General features: G+C 43.4%; 1 protein-coding gene and 2 long non-coding RNA genes across 3 annotated transcripts in view; 1 reads left to right on the forward strand and 2 right to left on the reverse strand.

The window, feature by feature from the left end:
* Cep97 (centrosomal protein 97kDa) overlaps window positions 1-25,261 on the forward strand; it is a 35,926-nt gene extending 10,665 nt beyond the window's left edge. The window contains 9 exon segments of the mRNA XM_069506072.1: window positions 10,235-10,391; window positions 11,876-11,954; window positions 12,188-12,374; window positions 12,917-13,293; window positions 13,417-13,633; window positions 15,880-16,001; window positions 17,197-18,058; window positions 18,249-18,442; window positions 18,846-25,261. Coding sequence (XP_069362173.1) covers window positions 10,235-10,391; window positions 11,876-11,954; window positions 12,188-12,374; window positions 12,917-13,293; window positions 13,417-13,633; window positions 15,880-16,001; window positions 17,197-18,058; window positions 18,249-18,442; window positions 18,846-19,006 — 2,356 coding nt within the window. The 3' untranslated portion in view covers window positions 19,007-25,261.
* On the reverse strand, window positions 7,209-8,638 carry LOC138403907 (uncharacterized). Its single transcript, XR_011238029.1, has 3 exons — window positions 8,133-8,638; window positions 7,881-8,051; window positions 7,209-7,849 (listed from the first exon to the last, which is right to left on the reverse strand). It is a non-coding gene; the product is annotated as an uncharacterized lncRNA (long non-coding RNA).
* LOC138403906 (uncharacterized) lies at window positions 12,853-13,973 on the reverse strand. Its single transcript, XR_011238028.1, has 2 exons — window positions 13,667-13,973; window positions 12,853-13,150 (listed from the first exon to the last, which is right to left on the reverse strand). It is a non-coding gene; the product is annotated as an uncharacterized lncRNA (long non-coding RNA).
* Window positions 25,262-26,303: the final 1,042 nt, after the last annotated feature.

Consider the following 26,303-nt stretch of genomic DNA (forward strand, 5'->3'; position numbering starts at 1 on the left):
TCGACACGTGGAATTTTCCCGATCAAACACAACTCACCTATTGAACTCCTGGCCACCAATGGTTTTCAGAAGTCCACCCACAACCCATTATCCTCATTTATTTGGGAAGTTAAAATAACTGGAACTGAAAGAAATCATGAGATTAGGATTTTCTCTAACCAAACCGCCATTTTGTCGAATCCACATTACTTGATTTTTCACTCACCATAACTGATGAAACATTGAAAATACGTTAGGATGACTAAAATTTATGACTATTGTATTTTTCCAGGCGAAGCCATGGGCGAAAAGAAGTGAGATTTTCCTGGAACGAAAAAAATTCGTCTTCACATGTTGACTCCAGGAAAATTCTAAATCTCAGCAATCGGTGTTGCCTGACGCAACCCGAGTGTGGCCGCTCTCATTTAGTTTGATCATAAAGCCAATTCATTTTTGAATATTTGCGGAACCTAAGGATATATTATAAGAACCGTTTTGTTAATGACTTAACAATAAACAAATGATATTATGGTTTTATTTAATTATTTTGTTTTATTTTTACGACAATTGACAACGAAGCAAACGCCATCTATTGTGGCTCGAATGAACTCTGAACATCGACCCACGCGTAGTTCTGCACCTTGATGCTAGGTGGCACCAACATACTTTGAACAAAATTGATTTTTATTAAAAGCGAAACGCTAATTAGTAGTTCAAAATTTACAACGTCACAATACTTCCCCTCCTACGAAAAGGTTCAACAGGTTGAACCACGCTGCCCTCAGCGTCATCCAACAACTACTAACAATTTGCCTGAAACAAACAAAAAAAACACAGAAGTTACGCGTGAACGCACATCTACTAGTAACAAGGAAAATTGTCTAACAAAATAAATATACTGAAAACAGTGTAAGGTTTTATACATTATACTTAACTACACAACCCTAACTTCTAAAAAGAATATATACAAAAAACTTCATGGTGTCTAAGACACTTGAGTGGAAACATCTTGGCATCATTCTTCAGCTGACTGATAGAATGCGTCTAGGCCTACGGTGGTTCACTCTTTTAAACTACCATCTTAATATTTGTTACTCAACAAATACGGAAAAACTGGTTGTGAACGGGTCCATCTGATATGGCAACCGTTCTCTATCCCATTCGGAAAATAAAACCGAATCAAAATCGGAATATGAGAAAAAAAAACGAAATAACTCTCCTAGAAAATAGATCTCGGAACAGAATCGGAAAAATAACAGAAATGATCCATTATCTAGAAGGAAAACGAAAACAAAACACAAAACCCCCCCCTTTTCGTTATCCCCAAAGTACGATATTTGCATTTTTACTTTCTCAACCGGTTGGTCTACCACAAGCATTCCAATCATCACATATTCATCCCTACATACATCCACTACATTCCTCCTCAACTGAACCATGGTAATGTAACTGTTAACTCAGAACATCACTACACTCATTCAAATTCCTAATTGAATATTGATAACTTAAATATTCAAACAGTTTAGACCAAACTAAGTAATGGCAAATATCTACTTCTTAATATCCTTAATATGCCAAGTGCCTATTGGGTGGTTGTCAGCTACTCTAACTAGTTCGTAAACCAAAGGTGACAAAACCTTGACAACCCTGCACTTTTCATACTTAGGTGCCAGCTTAGCTGCGAAAAAATTTGTAGCGTCGCTTTGTGGATAGGTCTTTTTCCACACTATATCCCCAACAGAATAGCTTGCAGACCTACGCCTTAAGTTGTAATGCGTTGCATACTCTGCATGAGCCTGAAACAAATTTCTCCTAACCTGACCAAATATGTCCTCCAAAGATCCAAACTTTCCTGCGTATTCCTCCCTTGGAATTCCGGCCTCGTACTCCTTATCCGTGTCCTTATAGAAGGAACCATTTAAAACCGGTTCTCTAGCGTGGACAAGGAAGAACGGGGAGAATCCAGTGGATTCATTAACCGCACTGTTTATGGCGAACTGGACCTTGTACAGGTTTTCGTCCCAGGACCTGTGGTTATCTTTCACAAAAGCGGCTACAGCAGTCATAACAACCTTATTGTACCTCTCAACAAGGTTAACTTGCGGAGTGTACAGTGGTGTGTAGTGTAATTTCGGAATATTATAACGCTTAATGAGATTACGGAATTCAGATCCTGTAAATTGGGACCCATTGTCCACAATCACAGTCTCTGGAACACTATGGTTCAAAAATACAAAATTCTCTAGCGCTTTAACAACAGCGGCACCTGTGGCACGCCGTAACGGAAACAACATTGTATATTTCGAAAAACAACACGTCACCACAAAAAGAAATGTAAATCCTGATTTAGACCTAGGCAAAGGTCCGACTAAATCAGCCGAAATGACCTGAAAAGGTCTCTCGCAGACTTTAGGCTTCCCTAGCAGACCTGGAGTGGCTGATGTCGTGTGTTTATACGCAGAGCAAGTATCACAATTCTTAACGTACTCAACCACGTCCTTATACATACCACGCCAAAAATATCTGAGGGATAATCTGCGATGAGTTTTGAACACACCAAAATGACCTGCAGTTGCATCTGCATGGTTTTGTTGCATAATTCTAAGGATGTCGTTCTTGTGGACTACCTCTTTCCAGTCGAACTCACTGAGAAGCTGGTATTTACATTTACTGTAACGATATAGTTTATCGTTCAAAATACAAAAATTCGGAAAATTTGCTGGATTGATTTTACAGCCATTAAATGTTTTGTCATACCAGTCATCTACCAAAACTTGTTGACTAGAGTTATCATTACGATCACCAACTACATCTACGTGTATGAGTCTCGACAAGGTATCCGGAACTACATTATCACAACCCTTCCTATGTTCGATAACAAAATTATACTGTGATAATCTACAACCCCATCTGGCGAGTCGTCCTGAGGGATTTTCTAAATTTAAGAACCACTTTAGGGATGCATGGTCTGTGATAATTGTGACTGGCTTGGAACCAAAATAAGCCTGAAATTTCTCCACTGCAAAAATCACAGCTAGAGCCTCGCGTTCCGTCGCGCTGTAATTCCTTTCGTTTTTATTTAGGCTCCTACTGACATACGCAATGGGATGATCGCAACCATCGGTTTCTTGCGTCAGCATACCGCCAACACCATATGCAGAAGCATCACAATGTATTTTGAATGGTTTTTCAAAATTCGGTACCGCAAGAACAGGTGCGGTTACCAACGCATTCTTCAATGTATTAAATGCTACCTCTGCCTGTTCGCTCCACTCAAATTTAGGTGCGTTCTTTCCTTTACTCGTTAGTCTATTGAGTGGTGCAGCGATGGTTGAAAAATTCCTAATAAAGCGCCTGTACCAAGAACAAGTGCCTAGGAAAATCTTTACCTCCTGTGCAGTTTTTGGGGTCGGAAAGTTCAAAACTGCGGCAACTTTTCCAGGATCTGTGCGTAAACCAAATTCATCCACTATATACCCTAAATATTTCAAAGAGTTTCTAAAAAAATTACATTTTTCAAAATTTATGGATAGTTGAGCCATTTTTAGTTTATCCAGAACTCTGTTTAATAAAATTAAATGGGTTTCAAAATCAGCAGAACAAATAACAATATCATCTATATAACAAAATACTATTCCATTTTCAATATCACTACAAAAATTTTGATTAAATAACTGGTCCATTAACCTCTGCTGTCGTGCTGGTGCACCGCATAGGCCAAACGGCATGACTTTAAATTTGAATAACCCTCTACCAGGAACTGTAAAACTGGTTTTTTCCTGAGAGTCGTTAGCTAACGGAATTTGCCAGAAACTTGAACTTAAATCAATCGATGATAAAAACCTTGCCTCTTTCAAGCTATCTAGAATTTGTGGAATGTACGGTATTGAGTATGAATCCCCCTTTGTCACTGAATTTAATTTCCTGCAATCTAGGCAAAATCTCCAGTCTCCATTTGCCTTTTTCACTAAAATTGCTGGGTTATTCCAAGGGCTTTCACTCGGAGTAACTACGTCCATTTCCAGCATCCTATCTAACTCTTTACTTAAAGCTTCCTTCTTTTCGGGAGAAAGTGGATATTGTTTTATTTTTATTGGCAAGGCATCACCGGTGTCAATAACATGTTCAATTAATTTTGTTCTACCCAATCCAATTTTCGTTGAAGAAATATCTAAAAATTTATTTACTACAGACTGGGCTAATTCTTTCTGTTGAGATGATAAGTTTTCAAAAGAAGTGATGGTATGAATTTGTTCATTATCAATCGCACAAATATTGTAAAATTGAGAAGGTGCCTTAATTAATTCTAAATTATCAAAAATGCCAGGGGCTAACTGAAATGTTTTCCAAAAGTCACAGCCAAAAATAACATCCGCTATTATAGAGGGTACTACAAAAAATTTTATTATGTGAGTTACGGAATTATAAGTAATCGGAATAAACATATAACCCATGCAATCAAGTTTGTCTCCATTTGCCACTGAAAATGTGGTATCAATACTGCTATGCAATTTATAACCGAATCTCAAAAAAACCTTGTGCGCCTGGTTACCCAAAATTGACGCGCAAGCACCGGAATCTAGTAAACCTGTAATCTCAAAACCGTCAACAAAAACCTTTAAATGTGGCCTAAAGTCTCGTTTATCCACTGAATACAGAACTGTGTCAGGTAAAAGGGATGTTTTGTTGTTAATGACCAAGTTCTTTACTTGTGTCTCTGCACAGTTCTTACTAATTAGTTTTTTGAATTTTTGTCCGGAGCGGGTTTACTAATCGCCTTTTTACTACAACTTGGACATGTCTTTACTGTAAAGTTCTGACGTCCACACGAAAAACATCTAATAAATTTCGGAACTGTCCTGCAAAATTTAAAGGAATGGTTACCCTTGCCGCACTTGTAACATAGTTGTTTATTTGTTTTCGTAAAATCAGTGCCTTTACTTGTATCAACCTTAGGTGCAGGTGTGACTGAAAGTGTGTTTATCTGTTTTGTCACTTGTTTGTAAGCAAACTCTGAACTTAAAGTTGCCTTACTGTTAGTAGGCTCAGAAAATAAGGCGGAACGCTGCCTCGCAGCCTCTAGTTTGCGACACTTTTCCTTCAACATTGCGACAGACTTAATGTCAACAAGAGCTAATTGTTCTGAGTAAAAAGGGCGAATATTATGTAATAAAATTTGTAACTTTTGTTCTTCGGAAAGTGGTGTTGACAACCTTGAAAACATGCAAAACATTATAGCGAAATAGATAGACACAGGTTCTTCAGAGCCTTGTGTTCTTGCTCGAATTTCACCTAGCAACCTGTAGTCATAATCTACTGCATCAAATTCCTCTAAAAATAAAGTTTTCAATTCTGACCAAGACGAAATTTGACATTTGTTGCCTCTGTACCATAACAATGCTCGGCCTGTAAAAAGATGAAATGCAGAAACAAATAATTTTCCATCTGAAACGCCATAAGATCTTTTATATTCCTCAACGCGTTCGATGAAACTGCGCGGATCACCCTGTCCGTTGAAATGTAACTTCCACTTGGCAACATTTTTATCACCAGTGCAGTCAACGGCGGTACTCTCGGAATCCAGTGATTCGTCGTGAGACGACTCATTGTCAGCATCTAATCTGGAAATCAAACTCTGCAACTTTGTATGTAATTCACTCTTCCTACTTATTAAGCTGAGTTCGGAACACTGTATTCTCAAAATTCTAAAGTACAAATGTGAAGCTAAAGCTTTAGACCTACAGAGGGCATGTCTATCTTTAGTGTCAGAACACTTTTTTAATAAATCTTCTAAGTCTTGAAGTTTTTTAGTAATAACCCCTAACTCACTTTCAGAAGTGAAATCCGTCTCTAAAATTGATTCAGAAGGAATTTCCTGAATTAATTGTTTTAACTGTTTCTTTAAACCTAGCACTGTAGGTGCTGGAGTTTCGGAACGAATGGATACCTCATAACACAATTCGTCCTTCAAAAGTGAATGAAACTGGGCAAAAGTCTGTTCCATTGTGTTAAGTCAAAACACATTTAACAAAATATCGAGCTTGTGTAACTGTCTATGTTTAGCCTTATACCAATTGGTTAAACACAAACACAAAAGAAGTTATTTAAACTATTAAATATACACAAGCAAAATACACAACAAAAACAATATTCTTAAGTCTATCCTAACTTATTTTATCAATTATGTTCCTATTCCAAAATATTGTTAATAATACAAGCACATATTATTACTATAGTAAACAAAATATAACAAAATAAACTTCCCAAAATTGAATAAATGATTGTAAGGTGCAGTATCACCTTTATGAGTACACAGTGTGTTACAACCTTTACAATTACAAAAGTAAACAGGCAGCAAAGTTGCAATGAACTCTGACTAGCATATTATCTTTCAAAAAAAAACAAAGAGATTGTGCAATGGTTTGATGACTGTTACTTTACACTTTTAACACATAACCTAAAATACAACAAAATCTGTTTCTAAATGTCACTTTAAACTACCAGCATTCACTTAAACTTAACATGTTTTGTGTGTGAAGTAGCTTTTATCATAACCTTAACACAGCTCTAAACAAAATTTCAACAAAATAATGAAGTATCAAGTCACTGAAAAAAAACTTGTTCATAACTTCATACTTGAACTTAATGTAATCTCTGAATATAGTTTATATATTTAGTTTCACAAGTTGTAACTCTTAGTATTTATAAATGTATGTGTGTAACTAGTTAACAGCACATAGCGTTTCAAAACTTTAATTATACTAAGTTACCGGAATTTTCAAACATAAGATGTACTTACTATTGAAAGCAATACCCAACAACAACTCAGTTAAGCAATGTTTATTACTAAACTGAAGGCAAACATTCACTTATACACCTCCAAGGTAAGTCAAATAACATAATTGAACGGCATAAGCACCATTTATAATGTGTTAATTAAATAAGAAAAAACCAATGTTGGACTATACTCCGAAAATTACTTAAACTATCAAACAAAATTTCTAACTATTAGTTATTATTTAGTTAGTTAACCATAAAAACAGCTTAGTGCTCTTTGCAATGTGTCACTACTTAGAAAATTGTACAATCAGCGGAGTACATTTCATAAAATTCACAAAATTTCTCAAAATATACTGAAATAACTATATAAAAAAACGTTCGGGCGCCATTTGTAAGGGTGGTAAATTGGACGGAATAGAAATATACCCGGATACGGAATAATCTACCACCTTACAAAGATTAGAGGAAAAAAAATAATTTACTTTACTTGATCTATCTACCTAGTAAAGAATAGAAGCTAGCCGTCGACTCCCTTGTAATGTATATGAGGTGTTATAAATGAAATTTGCTAGATGTTAGGCAAAATTGTTTTTAATGTAACTTTTACCGGGGTCGCTTAATACAAAATGATGGCTAATAATGCTTAGTTATTCTAGCTTAATGCCAAGACTTAATTTAGATACATTAGAATGCCTTAGGTAGATAGTACATAAAATCTATGTTTTAAATTTAAGATGCCATTGGCATGGAATAGACAATGACACAGTAAAATTCATAAAATTGTTTCAAAATAAAAGCTCAGTAGTAAAGACAGGGTTCTTACTGTACACATACACTAAGAAGGTTCACTAAACTGTTCCAGGATACAAACATTTGCTTACTTGTAGGTGCGAAGACTGCAAGGTAGCTGGACGGCATCGGCCAAGATCCAAAACTCAATTTATTTGATTCTTCACAACCGAAATGTTTCATTACAAAGATTTTCACCAAGTCTTATCCATAGAAATTAAGTTGCCAACGTGAATGTGCAAAAGAAATAAATACGAAAACCGAAAACTAAAAACGGAAACGCAAACGGAAAACGGAAAAACTGAAGCTAAACGTAAAACGTAAACGTAAACCCTGTAACAAAGAAAAACAAGATTATAATTTGTGCTGTGTGAAAATTTCGACACGTGGAATTTTCCCGATCAAACACAACTCACCTATTGAACTCCTGGCCACCAATGGTTTTCAGAAGTCCACCCACAACCCATTATCCTCATTTATTTGGGAAGTTAAAATAACTGGAACTGAAAGAAATCATGAGATTAGGATTTTCTCTAACCAAACCGCCATTTTGTCGAATCCACATTACTTGATTTTTCACTCACCATAACTGATGAAACATTGAAAATACGTTAGGATGACTAAAATTTATGACTATTGTATTTTTCCAGGCGAAGCCATGGGCGAAAAGAAGTGAGATTTTCCTGGAACGAAAAAAATTCGTCTTCACATGTTGACTCCAGGAAAATTCTAAATCTCAGCAATCGGTGTTGCCTGACGCAACCCGAGTGTGGCCGCTCTCATTTAGTTTGATCATAAAGCCAATTCATTTTTGAATATTTGCGGAACCTAAGGATATATTATAAGAACCGTTTTGTTAATGACTTAACAATAAACAAATGATATTATGGTTTTATTTAATTATTTTGTTTTATTTTTACGACAATTGACAACGAAGCAAACGCCATCTATTGTGGCTCGAATGAACTCTGAACATCGACCCACGCGTAGTTCTGCACCTTGATGCTAGGTGGCACCAACATACTTTGAACAAAATTGATTTTTATTAAAAGCGAAACGCTAATTAGTAGTTCAAAATTTACAACGTCACAGTAGAGAGGTAGCTGATTCCCTTTTAATAGGTTCATGTTCGAAAATAGCCTTAATGTGGTTTTGTACTAAAAGACGTGTGTTGTCAAATCGCTCGCACAGTGCATTCCACGCTAAACAATAGTTAGATGCAGAAAACTCTAATGAGCAAATGATCTGAGCTGCACTGCCCTCTAAAGATGCACGTAGGTAGTGAAACTTTTGAATATTACTAATGCTCGGGTTATCATGGATAAGTGATATAAAAGTGTCACGGAACTCAAGCCAGTTCCCATAATCGCCACTGTATTTGGGTATGTTTATTGTAGGTAATTTCACTCCCCTAATAACACTCTTTGTCTGCTTCACTTTCACAACACTCTCCTGATCACTAGTGGAAGAATCAGAACAAACAGAGACATTATCACCATGATTGAATGACCTTTCTTTTCTTTTGAATGAGTCGCACAGCTGTTGAGCCCTTGCCATTGCTGAGAAGTACTGAGTCTCGAATTCAGATCTCTGAAGAGACTGGTTCTGATGTTCCTCCTCAGACAATGACAAGCACTCAATATTCGTTTGGACCTCATCAAAATCATTGTATATAGTTTCTATTTTATTCATGCGAAGCTTCAACTCTAACTTATCAACTTGACTGCAGTCAGATACACTCTTTAAGCTACTTACATAATTCTCAAATTTAGTTAATCGACCCTTATATGAACCTCTTTTCTTCACTAATTCGTGTAATTTTGACATTTTAATTGTGTATAGAAATTAACAAATTAAACAAGGAATTGTATTAATAAATGAAAATATTCTATAATAATTAACTGTAATCAAAAGTGTCTTGTTCAAAACTATAAATTAATCATGTAATTAGATGTAAATTGATCAAATTAAGTTGGAAAATCTATTGAATTACAACAGAAATACAATGAAAATAATATAATAATCGAATGTCCAATGGCGGGCCGGCCATGTGCCGCGTTATTACATCTAAACAATTGCTCGCCTTTGTATGCTATGCGAATAAGATGGGACAAATAAGGGAATCTAGACCGATTTAGGACATAATTGTTAGGACTTAAGTACCTCGATTCTTAGTTCTTAGCTCGTATTTCGTCTTGCCTGTATGCAATGTTGGGTTCAACAAAGATTATTATAACATCCGGTTCGAAGGACCAAAATGGCTAAGTTCTCGTAGAAAATTTTGTTTAACTCACTGGTTTTGGCTTCTTTCTTCCTTTCTTGCTGGGATTGATGTTTAGTTGTTTGTTTAAACGGTTAATAGATGCGCATCTCTTTTTAGGAAAACTTTCTTTGTTAGATAAAGACACGATAAAGATGAGAATTGATTTTTTCATTGATTGACATTGAATGTTGTTTTGACAAGTGTCATGTCTTGTCATGTGTCACAATTGACACTTGTTTCGTTTAGTAGTAATTGATTTTAATTCTGAACAACCACGCTCTACCAGCGTGTATTGTATTATGATATGAAATTTTTCATTCATGCCAAAATGTTTTGTTACATAACTCATCTTGGAAAGGACATTATTATGTATCTTTCGTGTCGTGTTTTCGGTTTGCATCACAAAACTATGCGTGTTTCCAGTCTCAAAGCGGAATGGCTCTACAGCCAGGGCAGAGGGCGCCACTTCCACAGCGGCCAGCAGAGGGAGCTGTGTGAATACCTGGCCTCCACCTGCCCGCTGACGGCCGACGCGCTGGAGACCGAGGACCAGAGGAAACTGCGCCTTATTCTCAGCAAGGTAAGGTATACAGCAGAGCAAAGGGCGCCACTTCCACAGCGGCCAGCAGAGGGAGCTGTGTGAATACCTGGCCTCCACCTGCCCGCTGACGGCCGACGCGCTGGAGACCGAGGACCAGAGGAAACTGCGCCTTATTCTCAGCAAGGTAAGGTATACAGCAGAGCAAAGGGCGCCACTTCCACAGCGGCCAGCAGAGGGAGCTGTGTGAATACCTGGCCTCCACCTGCCCGCTGACGGCCGACGCGCTGGAGACCGAGGACCAGAGGAAACTGCGCCTTATTCTCAGCAAGGTAAGGTATACAGCAGAGCAAAGGGCGCCACTTCCACAGCGGCCAGCAGAGGGAGCTGTGTGAATACCTGGCCTCCACCTGCCCGCTGACGGCCGACGCGCTGGAGACCGAGGACCAGAGGAAACTGCGCCTTATTCTCAGCAAGGTAAGGTATACAGCAGAGCAAAGGGCGCCACTTCCACAGCGGCCAGCAGAGGGAGCTGTGTGAATACCTGGCCTCCACCTGCCCGCTGACGGCCGACGCGCTGGAGACCGAGGACCAGAGGAAACTGCGCCTTATTCTCAGCAAGGTAAGGTATACAGCAGAGCAAAGGGCGCCACTTCCACAGCGGCCAGCAGAGGGAGCTGTGTGAATACCTGGCCTCCACCTGCCCGCTGACGGCCGACGCGCTGGAGACCGAGGACCAGAGGAAACTGCGCCTTATTCTCAGCAAGGTAAGGTATACAGCAGAGCAAAGGGCGCCACTTCCACAGCGGCCAGCAGAGGGAGCTGTGTGAATACCTGGCCTCCACCTGCCCGCTGACGGCCGACGCGCTGGAGACCGAGGACCAGAGGAAACTGCGCCTTATTCTCAGCAAGGTAAGGTATACAGCAGAGCAAAGGGCGCCACTTCCACAGCGGCCAGCAGAGGGAGCTGTGTGAATACCTGGCCTCCACCTGCCCGCTGACGGCCGACGCGCTGGAGACCGAGGACCAGAGGAAACTGCGCCTTATTCTCAGCAAGGTAAGGTATACAGCAGAGCAAAGGGCGCCACTTCCACAGCGGCCAGCAGAGGGAGCTGTGTGAATACCTGGCCTCCACCTGCCCGCTGACGGCCGACGCGCTGGAGACCGAGGACCAGAGGAAACTGCGCCTTATTCTCAGCAAGGTAAGGTATACAGCAGAGCAAAGGGCGCCACTTCCACAGCGGCCAGCAGAGGGAGCTGTGTGAATACCTGGCCTCCACCTGCCCGCTGACGGCCGACGCGCTGGAGACCGAGGACCAGAGGAAACTGCGCCTTATTCTCAGCAAGGTAAGGTATACAGCAGTCAGTCATAAAAAGACAGTTTTATCTTAATTTGTGAAAAATGTGATTATTTGAGTTGAAACAGTTTCGATGTAGGGGTATGAATAGTTTGTTTGTAGAAATGGGAACTTGTGAATTGTCAGAACATTATTCAATTGAATTATTATAAAGTTTTGTTTTGTTAGGCGCAGCATCACCAGCAGCAACTGCAGGAGCAGCACCGCAGCGCCGCCAAGTGCAGGATGCAGTCGCCTCGGGTGCAATGTGAGATATCAACTGCTTTTGCACAATGCCTAAAATGTATGTCACCAATACTTTTGATATGTTCTCCGATTTCTCAGAGATTTCTGAACCGATTTGAGAATATTTTTTTTCATTCAATAGTTGTAGTCAAATCTTGATGCTGCAGGGTTACTGCCTAACCATGCAGCATCAAGATTTAAGAGATGCAAGTTGCGTGCAAACTGCAATTGGGGCTGAAAATGTATACTCTTCAGCGAGGATGTCGCAGAGGAACATGGGCCGGTCGCCGGACCGGCTCAGCTCCAGCTTCCACGGCGGCGTGCCCAAGCCGGGCTCCCCCGCGCACGCCATGTCGCTGTCCTGCGGGGAGCTGCCCGCGCCGCCCGCCACCTTCGACAGCCCGCAGCACTCGCACAGACAGGAGCGCCTCACAGGTAACGTGCACAAGCCGGGCTCCCCCGCGCACGCCATGTCGCTGTCCTGCGGGGAGCTGCCCGCGCCGCCCGCCACCTTCGACAGCCCGCAGCACTCGCACAGACAGGAGCGCCTCACAGGTAACGTGCACAAGCCGGGCTCCCCCGCGCACGCCATGTCGCTGTCCTGCGGGGGACACTGTGCTGTTCATCGCCACGAATCATTTCATGATTATGTACTAGCTGATGCTCGTGACTTCGTCCGCATGGATTTCACTTTTTACATACCGTGGGAACTGTTTGATTTTCCGAGATAAAAAGTAGCCTATGTCACTTGTCAGGCCTATGTCACTTGTCAGGCCTATGTCACTTGTCAGGTCTATGTCACTTGTCAGGCCTATGTCACTTGTCAGGTCTTTAACATCTATGCAAAAAATCACGTCGATCCGTTGCTCCGTTGCGACGTGATTGAAGGACAAATCAACGAACCAATAAATCAACGAACAAACACTTTCACATTTATAATATGGGTACTGATTAAGGAATTCATCATTTCTACATATAATATAGCGTTAACTAAAGAAAATTATTTGCCTCAAATTTTATACATCATATTTTTCCGTTTCTAGAACAGCAACCACCACAGCAACCGTCCCAACCCAAACTTATAAACCACTCGTTAGAAGCTGCCTCCAAAATGGTCCCCGTCCCGGAGTCCCTCATGAGCCCCGACTACCAGGACCCCATGTTCGACATACAGAAGACCAACTCCACTACATCCTCGCAGTCTTCCAACGGCAGTGTCTGTGAAGAGAAAAGAAGTGTAAATAAAAGCCTGAAAGGCTCGCCGAAGCTGACCAAGAGTGCGACCTCCTCCCCTAAGTTAAAATCCAAAATCGAACGGAAAGGAAGCTTGTCCAAAATCGAAATCGACAGGAAAATCAATGGTAAGTTACTATAATTTCACTAGGCATAAATTTCCTAAATTTATTCAACCTGTGTCGATCTTTGGCACTAGCTTGATACTTTGTAACACTTCTGTTCTGTTCGGTGGCCATTCGTTATTGTAGGTGTGACGACTGACAGTGCGGAGCACATCGACCCCGACAAGCTGGAGGTGATCAAGCTGGCGACCAACCAGCGTCGCCAGAAGAAGCTGAGCGTGGAGACCATGGCGGCCGTCACCATCCAGAAGATGTGGCGCGGGTACCGCAGCCGGAACCTCAACAAGGACACGCTGCGGATCCTGCACGCCATACAGGCGGCGCGCGCCCGGCAGCACGTACAGTATGTACACATGTGTTACACACATGTACTTACGTCACCATCCAGAAGATGTGGCGCGGGTACCGCAGCCGGAACCTCAACAAGGACACGCTGCGGATCCTGCACGCCATACAGGCGGCGCGCGCCCGGCAGCACGTACAGTATGTACACATGTGTTACACACATATTTATTACATCGACCTTTAGCAGGAGATAGCGGATTTGTAGAGCATTGTCTTCGTCGTCGAGACTTTAGCAGGAGATAGCGGATTTGTAGAGCATTGTCTTCGTCGTCGAGACTTTAGCAGGAGATAGCGGATTTGTAGAGCATTGTCTTCGTCGTCGAGACTTTAGCAGGAGATAGCGGATTTGTAGAGCATTGTCTTCGTCGTCGAGACTTTAGCAGGAGATAGCGGATTTGTAGAGCATTGTCTTCGTCGTCGAGACTTTAGCAGGAGATAGCGGATTTGTAGAGCATTGTCTTCGTCGTCGAGACTTTAGCAGGAGATAGCGGATTTGTAGAGCATTGTCTTCGTCGTCGAGACTTTAGCAGGAGATAGCGGATTTGTAGAGCATTGTCTTCGTCGTCGAGACTTTAGCAGGAGATAGCGGATTTGTAGAGCATTGTCTTCGTCGTCGAGACTTTAGCAGGAGATAGCGGATTTGTAGAGCATTGTCTTCGTCGTCGAGACTTTAGCAGGAGATAGCGGATTTGTAGAGCATTGTCTTCGTCGTCGAGACTTTAGCAGGAGATAGCGGATTTGTAGAGCATTGTCTTCGTCGTCGAGACTTTAGCAGGAGATAGCGGATTTGTAGAGCATTGTCTTCGTCGTCGAGACTTTAGCAGGAGATAGCGGATTTGTAGAGCATTGTCTTCGTCGTCGAGACTTTAGCAGGAGATAGCGGATTTGTAGAGCATTGTCTTCGTCGTCGAGACTTTAGCAGGAGATAGCGGATTTGTAGAGCATTGTCTTCGTCGTCGAGACTTTAGCAGGAGATAGCGGATTTGTAGAGCATTGTCTTCGTCGTCGAGACTTTAGCAGGAGATAGCGGATTTGTAGAGCATTGTCTTCGTCGTCGAGACTTTAGCAGGAGATAGCGGATTTGTAGAGCATTGTCTTCGTCGTCGAGACTTTAGCAGGAGATAGCGGATTTGTAGAGCATTGTCTTCGTCGTCGAGACTTTAGCAGGAGATAGCGGATTTGTAGAGCATTGTCTTCGTCGTCGAGACTTTAGCAGGAGATAGCGGATTTGTAGAGCATTGTCTTCGTCGTCGAGACTTTAGCAGGAGATAGCGGATTTGTAGAGCATTGTCTTCGTCGTCGAGACTTTAGCAGGAGATAGCGGATTTGTAGAGCATTGTCTTCGTCGTCGAGACTTTAGCAGGAGATAGCGGATTTGTAGAGCATTGTCTTCGTCGTCGAGACTTTAGCAGGAGATAGCGGATTTGTAGAGCATTGTCTTCGTCGTCGAGACTTTAGCAGGAGATAGCGGATTTGTAGAGCATTGTCTTCGTCGTCGAGACTTTAGCAGGAGATAGCGGATTTGTAGAGCATTGTCTTCGTCGTCGAGACTTTAGCAGGAGATAGCGGATTTGTAGAGCATTGTCTTCGTCGTCGAGACTTTAGCAGGAGATAGCGGATTTGTAGAGCATTGTCTTCGTCGTCGAGACTTTAGCAGGAGATAGCGGATTTGTAGAGCATTGTCTTCGTCGTCGAGACTTTAGCAGGAGATAGCGGATTTGTAGAGCATTGTCTTCGTCGTCGAGACTTTAGCAGGAGATAGCGGATTTGTAGAGCATTGTCTTCGTCGTCGAGACTTTAGCAGGAGATAGCGGATTTGTAGAGCATTGTCTTCGTCGTCGAGACTTTAGCAGGAGATAGCGGATTTGTAGAGCATTGTCTTCGTCGTCGAGACTTTAGCAGGAGATAGCGGATTTGTAGAGCATTGTCTTCGTCGTCGAGACTTTAGCAGGAGATAGCGGATTTGTAGAGCATTGTCTTCGTCGTCGAGACTTTAGCAGGAGATAGCGGATTTGTAGAGCATTGTCTTCGTCGTCGAGACTTTAGCAGGAGATAGCGGATTTGTAGAGCATTGTCTTCGTCGTCGACAGACCAACAGACCGACAAAACGCCGTATAGGTATGATTACGTGATAATTTATGACGTAATGTCGAATCGAAGCACACGTATTCTCTCCATTGAATGGACAGTCAACTGAACTGAGTTGCATTTCAACAGCAGCTTCTGAAGGCATGTTTGTGGCAGGCGGCTGACGTGCGACATGGAGGCGACGAAGGCGGCGCTGGAGAGCGAGAGGAAGATACAGCAGCTGCAGATGCAAGCCATCAACGCGCTGTGGAAGAAGGTGTCCACGCTGCAGAGCCTAGGTACAGTACAGCGCTTCGGAGCGGCATCCCGCACTAGTGTGCGGCGGCTCGTAGCTCTGCCCGTAGCTCTGCCCGTAGCTCTGCCCGTAGCTCTGCCCGTAGCTCTGCCGATGACCTGGGCGGTAGTCCTGCTAATAAGTAAAAAAGTATTACTGCTAATGTCTTATTCATCTCATGATCAAAAAGACTTTCTTTAATCATTGGTAAACTACGTTGGGCCAGCGTGGCAGACTATGGCCTAAACCCAAGTCAAGTCAAGTCAAAGTCAAATGATTTATTCAAAATAGGTAATAAATTACTCTTATTGATTGTCTGGTATAGTGTTAGATTTGTAAGATAATATAGTGGTGATAAAGTGTTCTCAAAGTTCTCTAAAAGTTTTCTTTCTTTCTTTCTCACTCTGAGTGGCCGGTAATGGGTTGATTGTGATGAATCTGCGTAAAATAGTCCATTATATCCACTAGCGTGGAAAAGTTAGTCGTCATTCGAACACAGGCAAGACTGATGTATTTTTTTTCTAACAAACAGCATTCCAGACCAGCGGTAAATTAAATTAGTTGACGATTCAAAAGCACTTGTAAAAGTTTACTTGAATAAATAGTACATTGTTCCACGACGGGAGAAAGTGACCGATTACTACGAGGGTGTAGTTTGAGGTACCTAATTAAATAATTAAATAAATAAAAACTATTGAAAAAAACTCAATTTATTTTAGTCTACGCCATTAAGAACCTCGTCAACAGTATGAAACTGTCCAGCAATTTCCATTACAGTCCTCTTGGAAATTGTTGGCGTGCGGCCAGTGAAGTTTACAGCAAAGACCCGATAGCAGGCCTCTGTAGTGAAAACCTATCTTCAGTAAAGTAGTCAATTACGAGCAAGTGGAAGAAAAATCCTATTCTATTCTAATAACAAAATACAATGGAACATTTTCAGATTTGATTGTGAATAATGATTTATGCTGATTAATTAAATTTGAATTGATTTTCTTGTATCTAGCTCGGCTGCAGAGTTACTTGCGACTCTTAAATTTGAATCCCTCGCTACGCTCCGGGTTTTATTTTTCACCTACGAGCGAAGCGAGGCAATGTTTGAATCCTTCGTTTGATCAGTATTGTATACTCGCGCCCAAATCCAACGTTGCAGAACAAATTACTGTTTTCTGCTAGAAACTGTCAGAAGTAGTATGTTTTAGATCCAAAGAGCAGGGAGTCGGAGTCGGAAGACAACTCGGAGGCTCTGAGGCAGCTCACGGAAACCTGCGTCACCCTACAAGCGCAGGTGCTGGAGCTGCAGAGCTGCATGCACGAGGTGCTGCGCGCGGTGTGCGGCGCCGCCCGCGGGGGCCGCGCGGAGCCCGTCGCCACGCAGACGGACATCGTCGCCGTTGTCACGCCGCAGGTACGTGAGGTCACCCTACAAGCGCAGGTGGTGGAGCTGCAGGAGGTGCTGCGCGCGGTGTGCGGCGCCGCCCGCGGGGGCCGCGCGGAGCCCGTCGCCACGCAGACGGACATCGTCGCCGTTGTCACGCCGCAGGTACGTGAGGTCACCCTACAAGCGCAGGTGGTGGAGCTGCAGGAGGTGCTGCGCGCGGTGTGCGGCGCCGCCCGCGGGGGCCGCGCGGAGCCCGTCGCCACGCAGACGGACATCGTCGCCGTTGTCACGCCGCAGGTACGTGAGGTCACCCTACAAGCGCAGGTGGTGGAGCTGCAGGAGGTGCTGCGCGCGGTGTGCGGCGCCGCCCGCGGGGGCCGCGCGGAGCCCGTCGCCACGCAGACGGACATCGTCGCCGTTGTCACGCCGCAGGTACGTGAGGTCACCCTACAAGCGCAGGTGGTGGAGCTGCAGGAGGTGCCGCCCGCGGGGGCCGCGCGGAGCCCGTCGCCACGCAGACGGACATCGTCGCCGTTGTCACGCCGCAGGTACGTGAGGTCACCCTACAAGCGCAGGTGGTGGAGCTGCAGGAGGTGCTGCGCGCGGTGTGCGGCGCCGCCCGCGGGGGCCGCGCGGAGCCCGTCGCCACGCAGACGGACATCGTCGCCGTTGTCACGCCGCAGGTACGTGAGGTCACCCTACAGGCGCAGGTGGTGGAGCTGCAGAGCTGCATGTGGTGTGGTTCTCTGTCTATCTCATTTATCATCTCCTGTTTTCATGTTGTGTTTGATTAGCTTAGCGTACTTTTCCCATTATTTAGCATTGTGGGTATTAGAGACATAGACTAGTTAATGTTATTGTCGCACTCGGCAGGAGGAGCGCTGCGGCTGGCTGCGACGCCCGCAGTCGCTGGCGCTCTCCGCCCCCGTGGCGGCCGCCTCCGCCCCAGTGGCGGCCGCCTCCGCCCCCGTGGCGGCCGCCTCCGCCCCCGTGGCGGCCGCCTCCGCCCCCGTGGCGGCCGCCTCCGCCCCCGTGGCGGCCGCCTCCGCGCAGCACGGCGAACACGTGTAAGTCGTAGATATTGCGAACACCGGCCGAGGGCGAGTCGGACACGAAGGGTGTCTTACCATCGTACTAGATTATGTCATCTTTTATTTTTCAATATACTTACGTAACGGCCAGTTTGAAATCTTCATTGCTCTTATAGCGGCAATTGAAAAAATTCACACCCTCTCTGCAGTTCATGTGATACAACCGACTGACAGACAGACGGACAGCGGTGCTTAGCCTGAGCACACACACAGCTTTTGGGTATACAACCCTGAAAATTAGCTAACCCGCGCCGGCTTCGCTGGGGTGCAATTTTGCAATTAAAATCCTAAAATCCAGAATTGTTTACATCTGTATTTTTAAGTGAAAACCAAAAAAGTGCTTTCTGGGTTCGTACTCAATGGAATCATAATTAATTAGCAGTGTTGCGGCAGCCGAGGAGAGCGACGCACACGACCGCGCCGACCGACAGCTCGTCGTCGACTGACGAGGTGGACGCCATGCGCATCGAGCGCACCGCGGCCGCGGCCGAGGAGAGCGACGCACACGACCGCGCCGACCGACAGCTCGTCGTCGACTGACGAGGTGGACGCCATGCGCATCGAGCGCACCGCGGCCGCGGCCGAGGAGAGCGACGCACACGACCGCGCCGACCGACAGCTCGTCGTCGACTGACGAGGTGGACGCCATGCGCATCGAGCGCACCGCGGCCGCGGCCGAGGAGAGCGACGCACACGACCGCGCCGACCGACAGCTCGTCGTCGACTGACGAGGTGGACGCCATGCGCATCGAGCGCACCGCGGCCGCGGCCGAGGAGAGCGACGCACACGACCGCGCCGACCGACAGCTCGTCGTCGACTGACGAGGTGGACGCCATGCGCATCGAGCGCACCGCGGCCGCGGCCGAGGAGAGCGACGCACACGACCGCGCCGACCGACAGCTCGTCGTCGACTGACGAGGTGGACGCCATGCGCATCGAGCGCACCGCGGCCGCGGCCGAGGAGAGCGACGCACACGACCGCGCCGACCGACAGCTCGTCGTCGACTGACGAGGTGGACGCCATGCGCATCGAGCGCACCGCGGCCGCGGCCGAGGAGAGCGACGCACACGACCGCGCCGACCGACAGCTCGTCGTCGACTGACGAGGTGGACGCCATGCGCATCGAGCGCACCGCGGCCGCGGCCGAGGAGAGCGACGCACACGACCGCGCCGACCGACAGCTCGTCGTCGACTGACGAGGTGGACGCCATGCGCATCGAGCGCACCGCGGCCGCGGCCGAGGAGAGCGACGCACACGACCGCGCCGACCGACAGCTCGTCGTCGACTGACGAGGTGGACGCCATGCGCATCGAGCGCACCGCGGCCGCGGCCGAGGAGAGCGACGCACACGACCGCGCCGACCGACAGCTCGTCGTCGACTGACGAGGTGGACGCCATGCGCATCGAGCGCACCGCGGCCGCGGCCGAGGAGAGCGACGCACACGACCGCGCCGACCGACAGCTCGTCGTCGACTGACGAGGTGGACGCCATGCGCATCGAGCGCACCGCGGCCGCGGCCGAGGAGAGCGACGCACACGACCGCGCCGACCGACAGCTCGTCGTCGACTGACGAGGTCGATGACATTGTCGGCGGTTATGACGTACTATCGGTGTTCAAAGTTGTTACAATGAAATGTTTCGGTCAAGTCTAGGTGTAACTAAATGTTGCGAGTAACGCTTAGGATTGCCAAAATGAAGCTTTGCAAAAGTTATTTTTGCGCGCGAAATGCTAGTAATACGCGAAAATAATGTAAAACATGGACAAGCGCGATCATTGCATTAAAATAATATATTTAAATTTTTATATTATTATAGTAAAAGCAAATTCGATCAGAAATTGGCATTTATAGAATTATTTTTCATTTTAGGATTCAAAAAGACAATCAAAGACAACAAAAACTATATTTTATGTTCTGTGACAATTGTTTATGTTAAAGCACTAGTCACAGCGAGCCGGCGTTTGATTGTCTGCACGGTGTCACAACTGACAGAAGAAGAACAAAAAAAAAAAAATAGATTACCGTATGACTAGTGCTTAAATAATGTTATAGATCGCTTATGTATCATTAAAATGGAAAATTGATAAAAAATGAGTTCTCACGCGCCATTTTAACTTTATGTGTCAACTGTCATGTCAAAAGTACGATTTTATGCCTTATTTCAAAGGTGAACTGTACTTTTGACATGATAGTTGGCACATACATAGAATTAAAATGGCGCGTGAGAACTCATTTTGTGTGGATTATCTAACCTATTGTGAAGTAACCTTCAGATTTTAAGTTTAAACATGACCCTAGATTTAAGTTATTTATTGCGACATTTTAACTGAACAAGTGTTAAGTTACTTTGAGCCTCTAAACAATCATAATTCATTTTTTAACTTATTATTTAAGAAGTAATTGAAATCGTGGTTGTTAGATTTGTAAGGAATTGTCCACAGTGTAGTTGAAGCTTAGCTTTGTTTGTGTAACACGTATTTATGAACATTTCGTAATGTTCGTTGTAGCTAACTATACAATTGTGCCGACACTGCCGTCTAAATACTTCATAGAAACAATCGATCTTACACTATGTATCTTGTATGTACCTTGTATGCAGTATGTAGGTAGTTGAAAGATAAAATATAATTTCCTACTTACTAGAATTTATATGTAAAATATGAACGCAGCAAAATACAATACGCAATAGCAGGGTATGCCTTCAATACGCAATAGCAGGGTATGCCTTCAATACGCAATAGCAAGGTATGCCTTCAATACGCAATAGCAGGGTATGCCTTCAATACGCAATAGCAGGGTATGCCTTCAATACGCAATAGCAGGGTATGCCTTCAATACGCAATAGCAAGGTATGCCTTCAATACGCAATAGCAGGGTATGCCTTCAATACGCAATAGCAGGGTATGCCTTCAATACGCAATAGCAGGGTATGCCTTCAATACGCAATAGCAGGGTATGCCTTCAATACGCAATAGCAGGGTATGCCTTCAATACGCAATAGCAAGGTATGCCTTCAATACTAGTTTTCTTTCAAATTCTGTATTTTGTAAGTAAAGCTTATTCTATATTGTCATAGGTCTTACACTGAGATCTATAGAGTGTACTTTGACTTTATAGTTTCAGTTTAAGCGAGACAGGTTTATGTCAGCGATTCAACGCTGTCTCGTAACAGTGTTTTAAGTCTGAGCAAAGTTAAAGTGCGCTCTGTAGATCTCAACCTTAAAGTGTTGCTGTCCTTTTCCGCGAGGAACATTGTGAAAAGGATAGTTGTATAAGGATACTTGACAGTTTGTGTAAAACCTAAATAAGAACTCTGTTATAGTTAATTCCACGTCTTCTCATAGTATCGGTATTATTAAATCGGCGTGACACTACATCCGGCTCGAAGGACCAACGCCGCGAGTCGGGGTCGAGCTTCTCATGTCAATACACAAACACACATTGTAACTATTTATTTATATTTAACGTTTTAATCACACTGACAAATGTTTTTTAACCTCTACACTCTACAGAGGGCCTCGACGACTCTCTGAAGTTGTAGCATATTGACAGCGCAGTGTAGCGGCTCGCGGCTCGCGGCTAGCTTCAGTCGTGCCGCGAGCGAAGCGCCTGCAACACAACGTTTACTTGAACATGTGTGTGTCGTGCACGTTGCACGTTGCACGTCTCTGCATGCTGTACGTTGTCTGTTTTGGCGGATTGTAGCGAATTAAGCTCATGGTTTTTTGTAAAAAATTGAAGCTCACTCATATCGGCAAAAAATAATTGCCGTCCGCTGAAAAGTGTCGCTTCAGAAGTGGACTTGTGTGGTCTCGTCTTACGCCAATCCATAGAAGAGAGATGCCTCTGTAGTGTGCGGAGACTATCTATCTGTAGTGTGCGGAGACTATCTATCTGTAGTGTGCGGAGACTATCTATCTGTAGTGTGCGGAGACTATCTATCTGTAGTGTGCGGAGACTATCTATCTAGTATTGTTGTTCCAAAATGTGTAAAGTGTAATTGTTCTGTTGGTTAGCTTTAAATGGTTTCACTACTATGTAAATGTTAAGTTAAAAGTGATTTTTGTATATTTGTACGTTTTCGGAGTCTTCGAAAATCGCGATTTTACATTTATTTTAAAAAATTGGGCTATGATTTTATAAGAATAAATTGTTTGTCAGCTACGTATATTTAGTTTAGTTTTCTAATAGTTTTTAAGATCACAAAAAAAATTTTGCTTAAGTCAACCCCTCCAAATAAAAAAAGTTGGGGAAAACATTTTTTTGCAATTTTTATATAAAACGTAAAATAAATAAAAGTTGAGAAAATAAACAAGTTCACGGTTCAATTTGGTCGTATCGCTCGCACTTGGCGAGTGCGCTGTCGCGTGGCACGTGTCCGGCACGCGCGTGCACGTCGCAACACGACGTCACCACAAGTCAAGTTGCAGCAACTGGCGAGTGCGCTGTCGCGTGGCACGTGTCCGGCACGCGCGTGCACGTCGCAACACGACGTCACCACAAGTCAAGTTGCAGCAACTGGCGAGTGCGCTGTCGCGTGGCACGTGTCCGGCACGCGCGTGCACGTCGCAACACGACGTCACCACAAGTCAAGTTGCAGCAACTGTTGCCGACGTGAGAGTCGCTTCAGTAGCATGTCAATGAGTATCACAAAAAGTCTGACATAAACACCGAAGGCTCTCAAATAGAGGCAAAAAATTTAGAAATATTAATTTATTGGTAGATTTAGTTATTCGTTAAGTGAAATGTATGCCTTGTAAGGAAAGCTTTATTTTTTGACACTTTTTGATTCGTTTTGTACGCGACAGGTCGAGATGGCGATCGGAGAGGTAAGGCCCCGCGCTAATCCGGTGCGGGCGAGCGCGGGTGTGCGGGGCGTCCCTCCGCTTCGTGCCCTGATTGCCATCTCAATCTGTCGCGGACTATAGGTATAGGGTGTTAGCAACACCGAATCTCTCGCTGCGCTTTATTTTATTTTGTTTTGTATGTAAAATTAGGAAGCTTCGTAGCCGTTTATATTCTCCATAAAATTAATAACGAACTGAAAAAATATCGATCGTAAAATCGACCTTCACCCCGAAGTCGGAACTATGTGTTCGGTAAAGTCCATCCGTTCCCTGTATGGGCTATTGTCTGCGGAGGCGCACGCTCGCCCGCACGCTCGCCCGCATCAGGTCAGCGCGAGGGCGATGCCCGTACAAGTACTTGTCCATTACACTTTGATCTATCAATCTTAATACAGTTAGCCTTAGAGTAATAGAGATAAGGTCCTCTTTGGTTTATCAATCTTCGTGAAATGTTTTTGGTTAACTGGACTGTGGCAAACTATTCGTGCAGGCGTCCACTATAGTTTGACCTATGTCAATGATCAAATTAATCTTTGCTGCTATGAACTTAAGGTTGTGATTACTTAACGATATTCATGAAAGTAAAATTGGTTTTATTTTAGTGAATATGCGCGCGCTAGCTATACAGACGGTATTGATACGGCAGCTAGCTTAGTTACTACTACGGAAACCGCAGCGCGTTGCGCATATTAAATTAGTTGAAACACAACTCTGATACCGATATTCGGCAACGGTTATCAATATCGGTATTGAAACTAAATAACTGTTGATTAACCGTTGACATAAAAAGCCAATAACGCCCATCTTTAAGAAACTATGATACTAAGTCCATAAGTCAGAGATATCAAAATTTTTGAACTGGTGGTGTTGAAATTATGAACCTAACAAAATACAAAGTTCAATTACTCATTCCATTTTAATGGAGTTCTGAAATACGTACGTCCTTGTATGAACATAACAAGATGCGCATTATTAGTTAGATTTAACAGTTTTGGCTCAAGCACAAGACTTAACAGCTAAATGTACAATCCTATAGAACTAAAACAACAATATCAGTACTTGGTACAATATTTCCACCAGCTTGGACGTAAAATATAATTGCATAACAAACTCTATGCCTACAATTTTAAGTGTTAAATTTAAATGTTTACGACTGTGAATCATTGTACCACATTCAATAGGTTACTTCTGTTACTAAAGCATCAGTTGAAAGTTTCAGTTGCCTATCGAGTGGAAAATTCAATGCAAGCAACTTATTAGTCACTAAATACCCGACCGGCAAAGTTGTGCCGCCAAGCAGCGTTCTGATGCCGTGTATACAAACTGCCATACCGTGCAACTTACCACTAGGTGAGATCGTCTGACGTCACCCTCCCGCAGCGCTCCACTACTGCGGGAGCCTCCTCGGGTATGCGATATACGCAGCTGTCCAACTTTGGTCGCACCAAACAACCACCAGAAAAATATTATATTTTCTTATGTAATAATTAAACTAACACTATTCGATACGTAACTAAAGATACTAGTATACTACATTTCAAGCGGAAACTACATGATCTTCTTTTAAACGAAATGTATTACAAAATTAATGACTATTTCATGGATAAAAATTTATAATATAATTGATGAATTTGGACTCTTATATGCGCTGACAAACTATGCTTTTGTTCTGCTTCTTTTAAATGACTGGTTTATATTCTGTAATCACTGTATATTTTATTTTGTTTTTAACTACGACATGGAAATCCTTATTTTATTTTATCTGATTGAGTAATGTTTAAATTTATGATTTCGTAAATGTAATGAACTAGAAAAAAATTTGATGTAATTGTAATATTCTTTAACCATTTGCACACCAGGATCTGGTAGAATGTGTCAGGCAACTCAACTGATGTAACACCTACATGTACCCACATTCCAGCGAATAAACGTTTATTTATTATTATTTATTATTTATTTATTACAAAAAGAAGTATCGAGAACAATAAGGTTACTTATTACAAAATAAGTGTTACTAAAATTAAAGCTTATTTCTTAATTAAATTCTTGTTTTATTTAACAAGACGTAAAATTGCCATTAGGAAGGTATAAATTACTTAAGTGTACCTACTGTAGTGTACTTTAGATTTGCTAGGCTGAAAAATTTAAAAGAAACTTTGCTATTTATTTCTCAACAAGTCACACTGTAGTGGATGTGACTCGACGGGGAAAACAATGGTCTCCCAACGAGTCACACTATTATACGATTGGGTGTGACTCTTTTGGGCACCCACCGGGGTTACAAGTCGCACTGTTATACGATTGGGTGTGACTCTTTTGGGCACCCACCGGGGTTTCAAGTCACACTGTTATACGATTGGGTGCGACTCTTTTGGGCACCCACCAGGGTTTCACCTACACTTCAATGAAATTCCAAAATTTTTTTTAAAATACATATCGAAAATTGCTGAAGCGGCAGGAATCGAACCCGCGTTTTCCTGACTAACTAACTAACTCAGTTGAGTACATACAAAATGTTATGTGATCTGGTTTGTGTCAGTTAACGTTGAAATCAAAATCAATAGTAGGTCACTTTGAACATGCAGTCATAAATAGGCTTGGGGGGGAGGGGGTTGCGAATTGAAATTGATGCTAAATCGAAAATCTGAGACCACTTCATAATAAGTATAGAAAAATAAGAATAATAATGTTATAATATGTAGTTCATGCCAATAAAAATAGAAATTACTAATTTATTTCAATAATGAAGTTAAGTAATACGAATTAAGAACAGAGATCAACAAATGATACGTTACTCGAAGATAAAACAATATTGCAAAGTAAACACTATAATACACCTACGTCCTACAACATGTTACAACGACCCCAAAACACATGTCGCAACCAATCTATAAATTACGACTTCTTCAAACTTGTCTAGGTACCTAACTGGGAGTCACTACACAAACAGCTTGTTTTGTTTCGTGAAATAGACCAGTGCCAAACCT

The sequence above is a fragment of the Maniola hyperantus genome, chromosome 22, assembly GCF_902806685.2.
Source record: "Maniola hyperantus chromosome 22, iAphHyp1.2, whole genome shotgun sequence".
NCBI classification, from domain to species: Eukaryota; Metazoa; Arthropoda; class Insecta; order Lepidoptera; family Nymphalidae; genus Maniola; species Maniola hyperantus.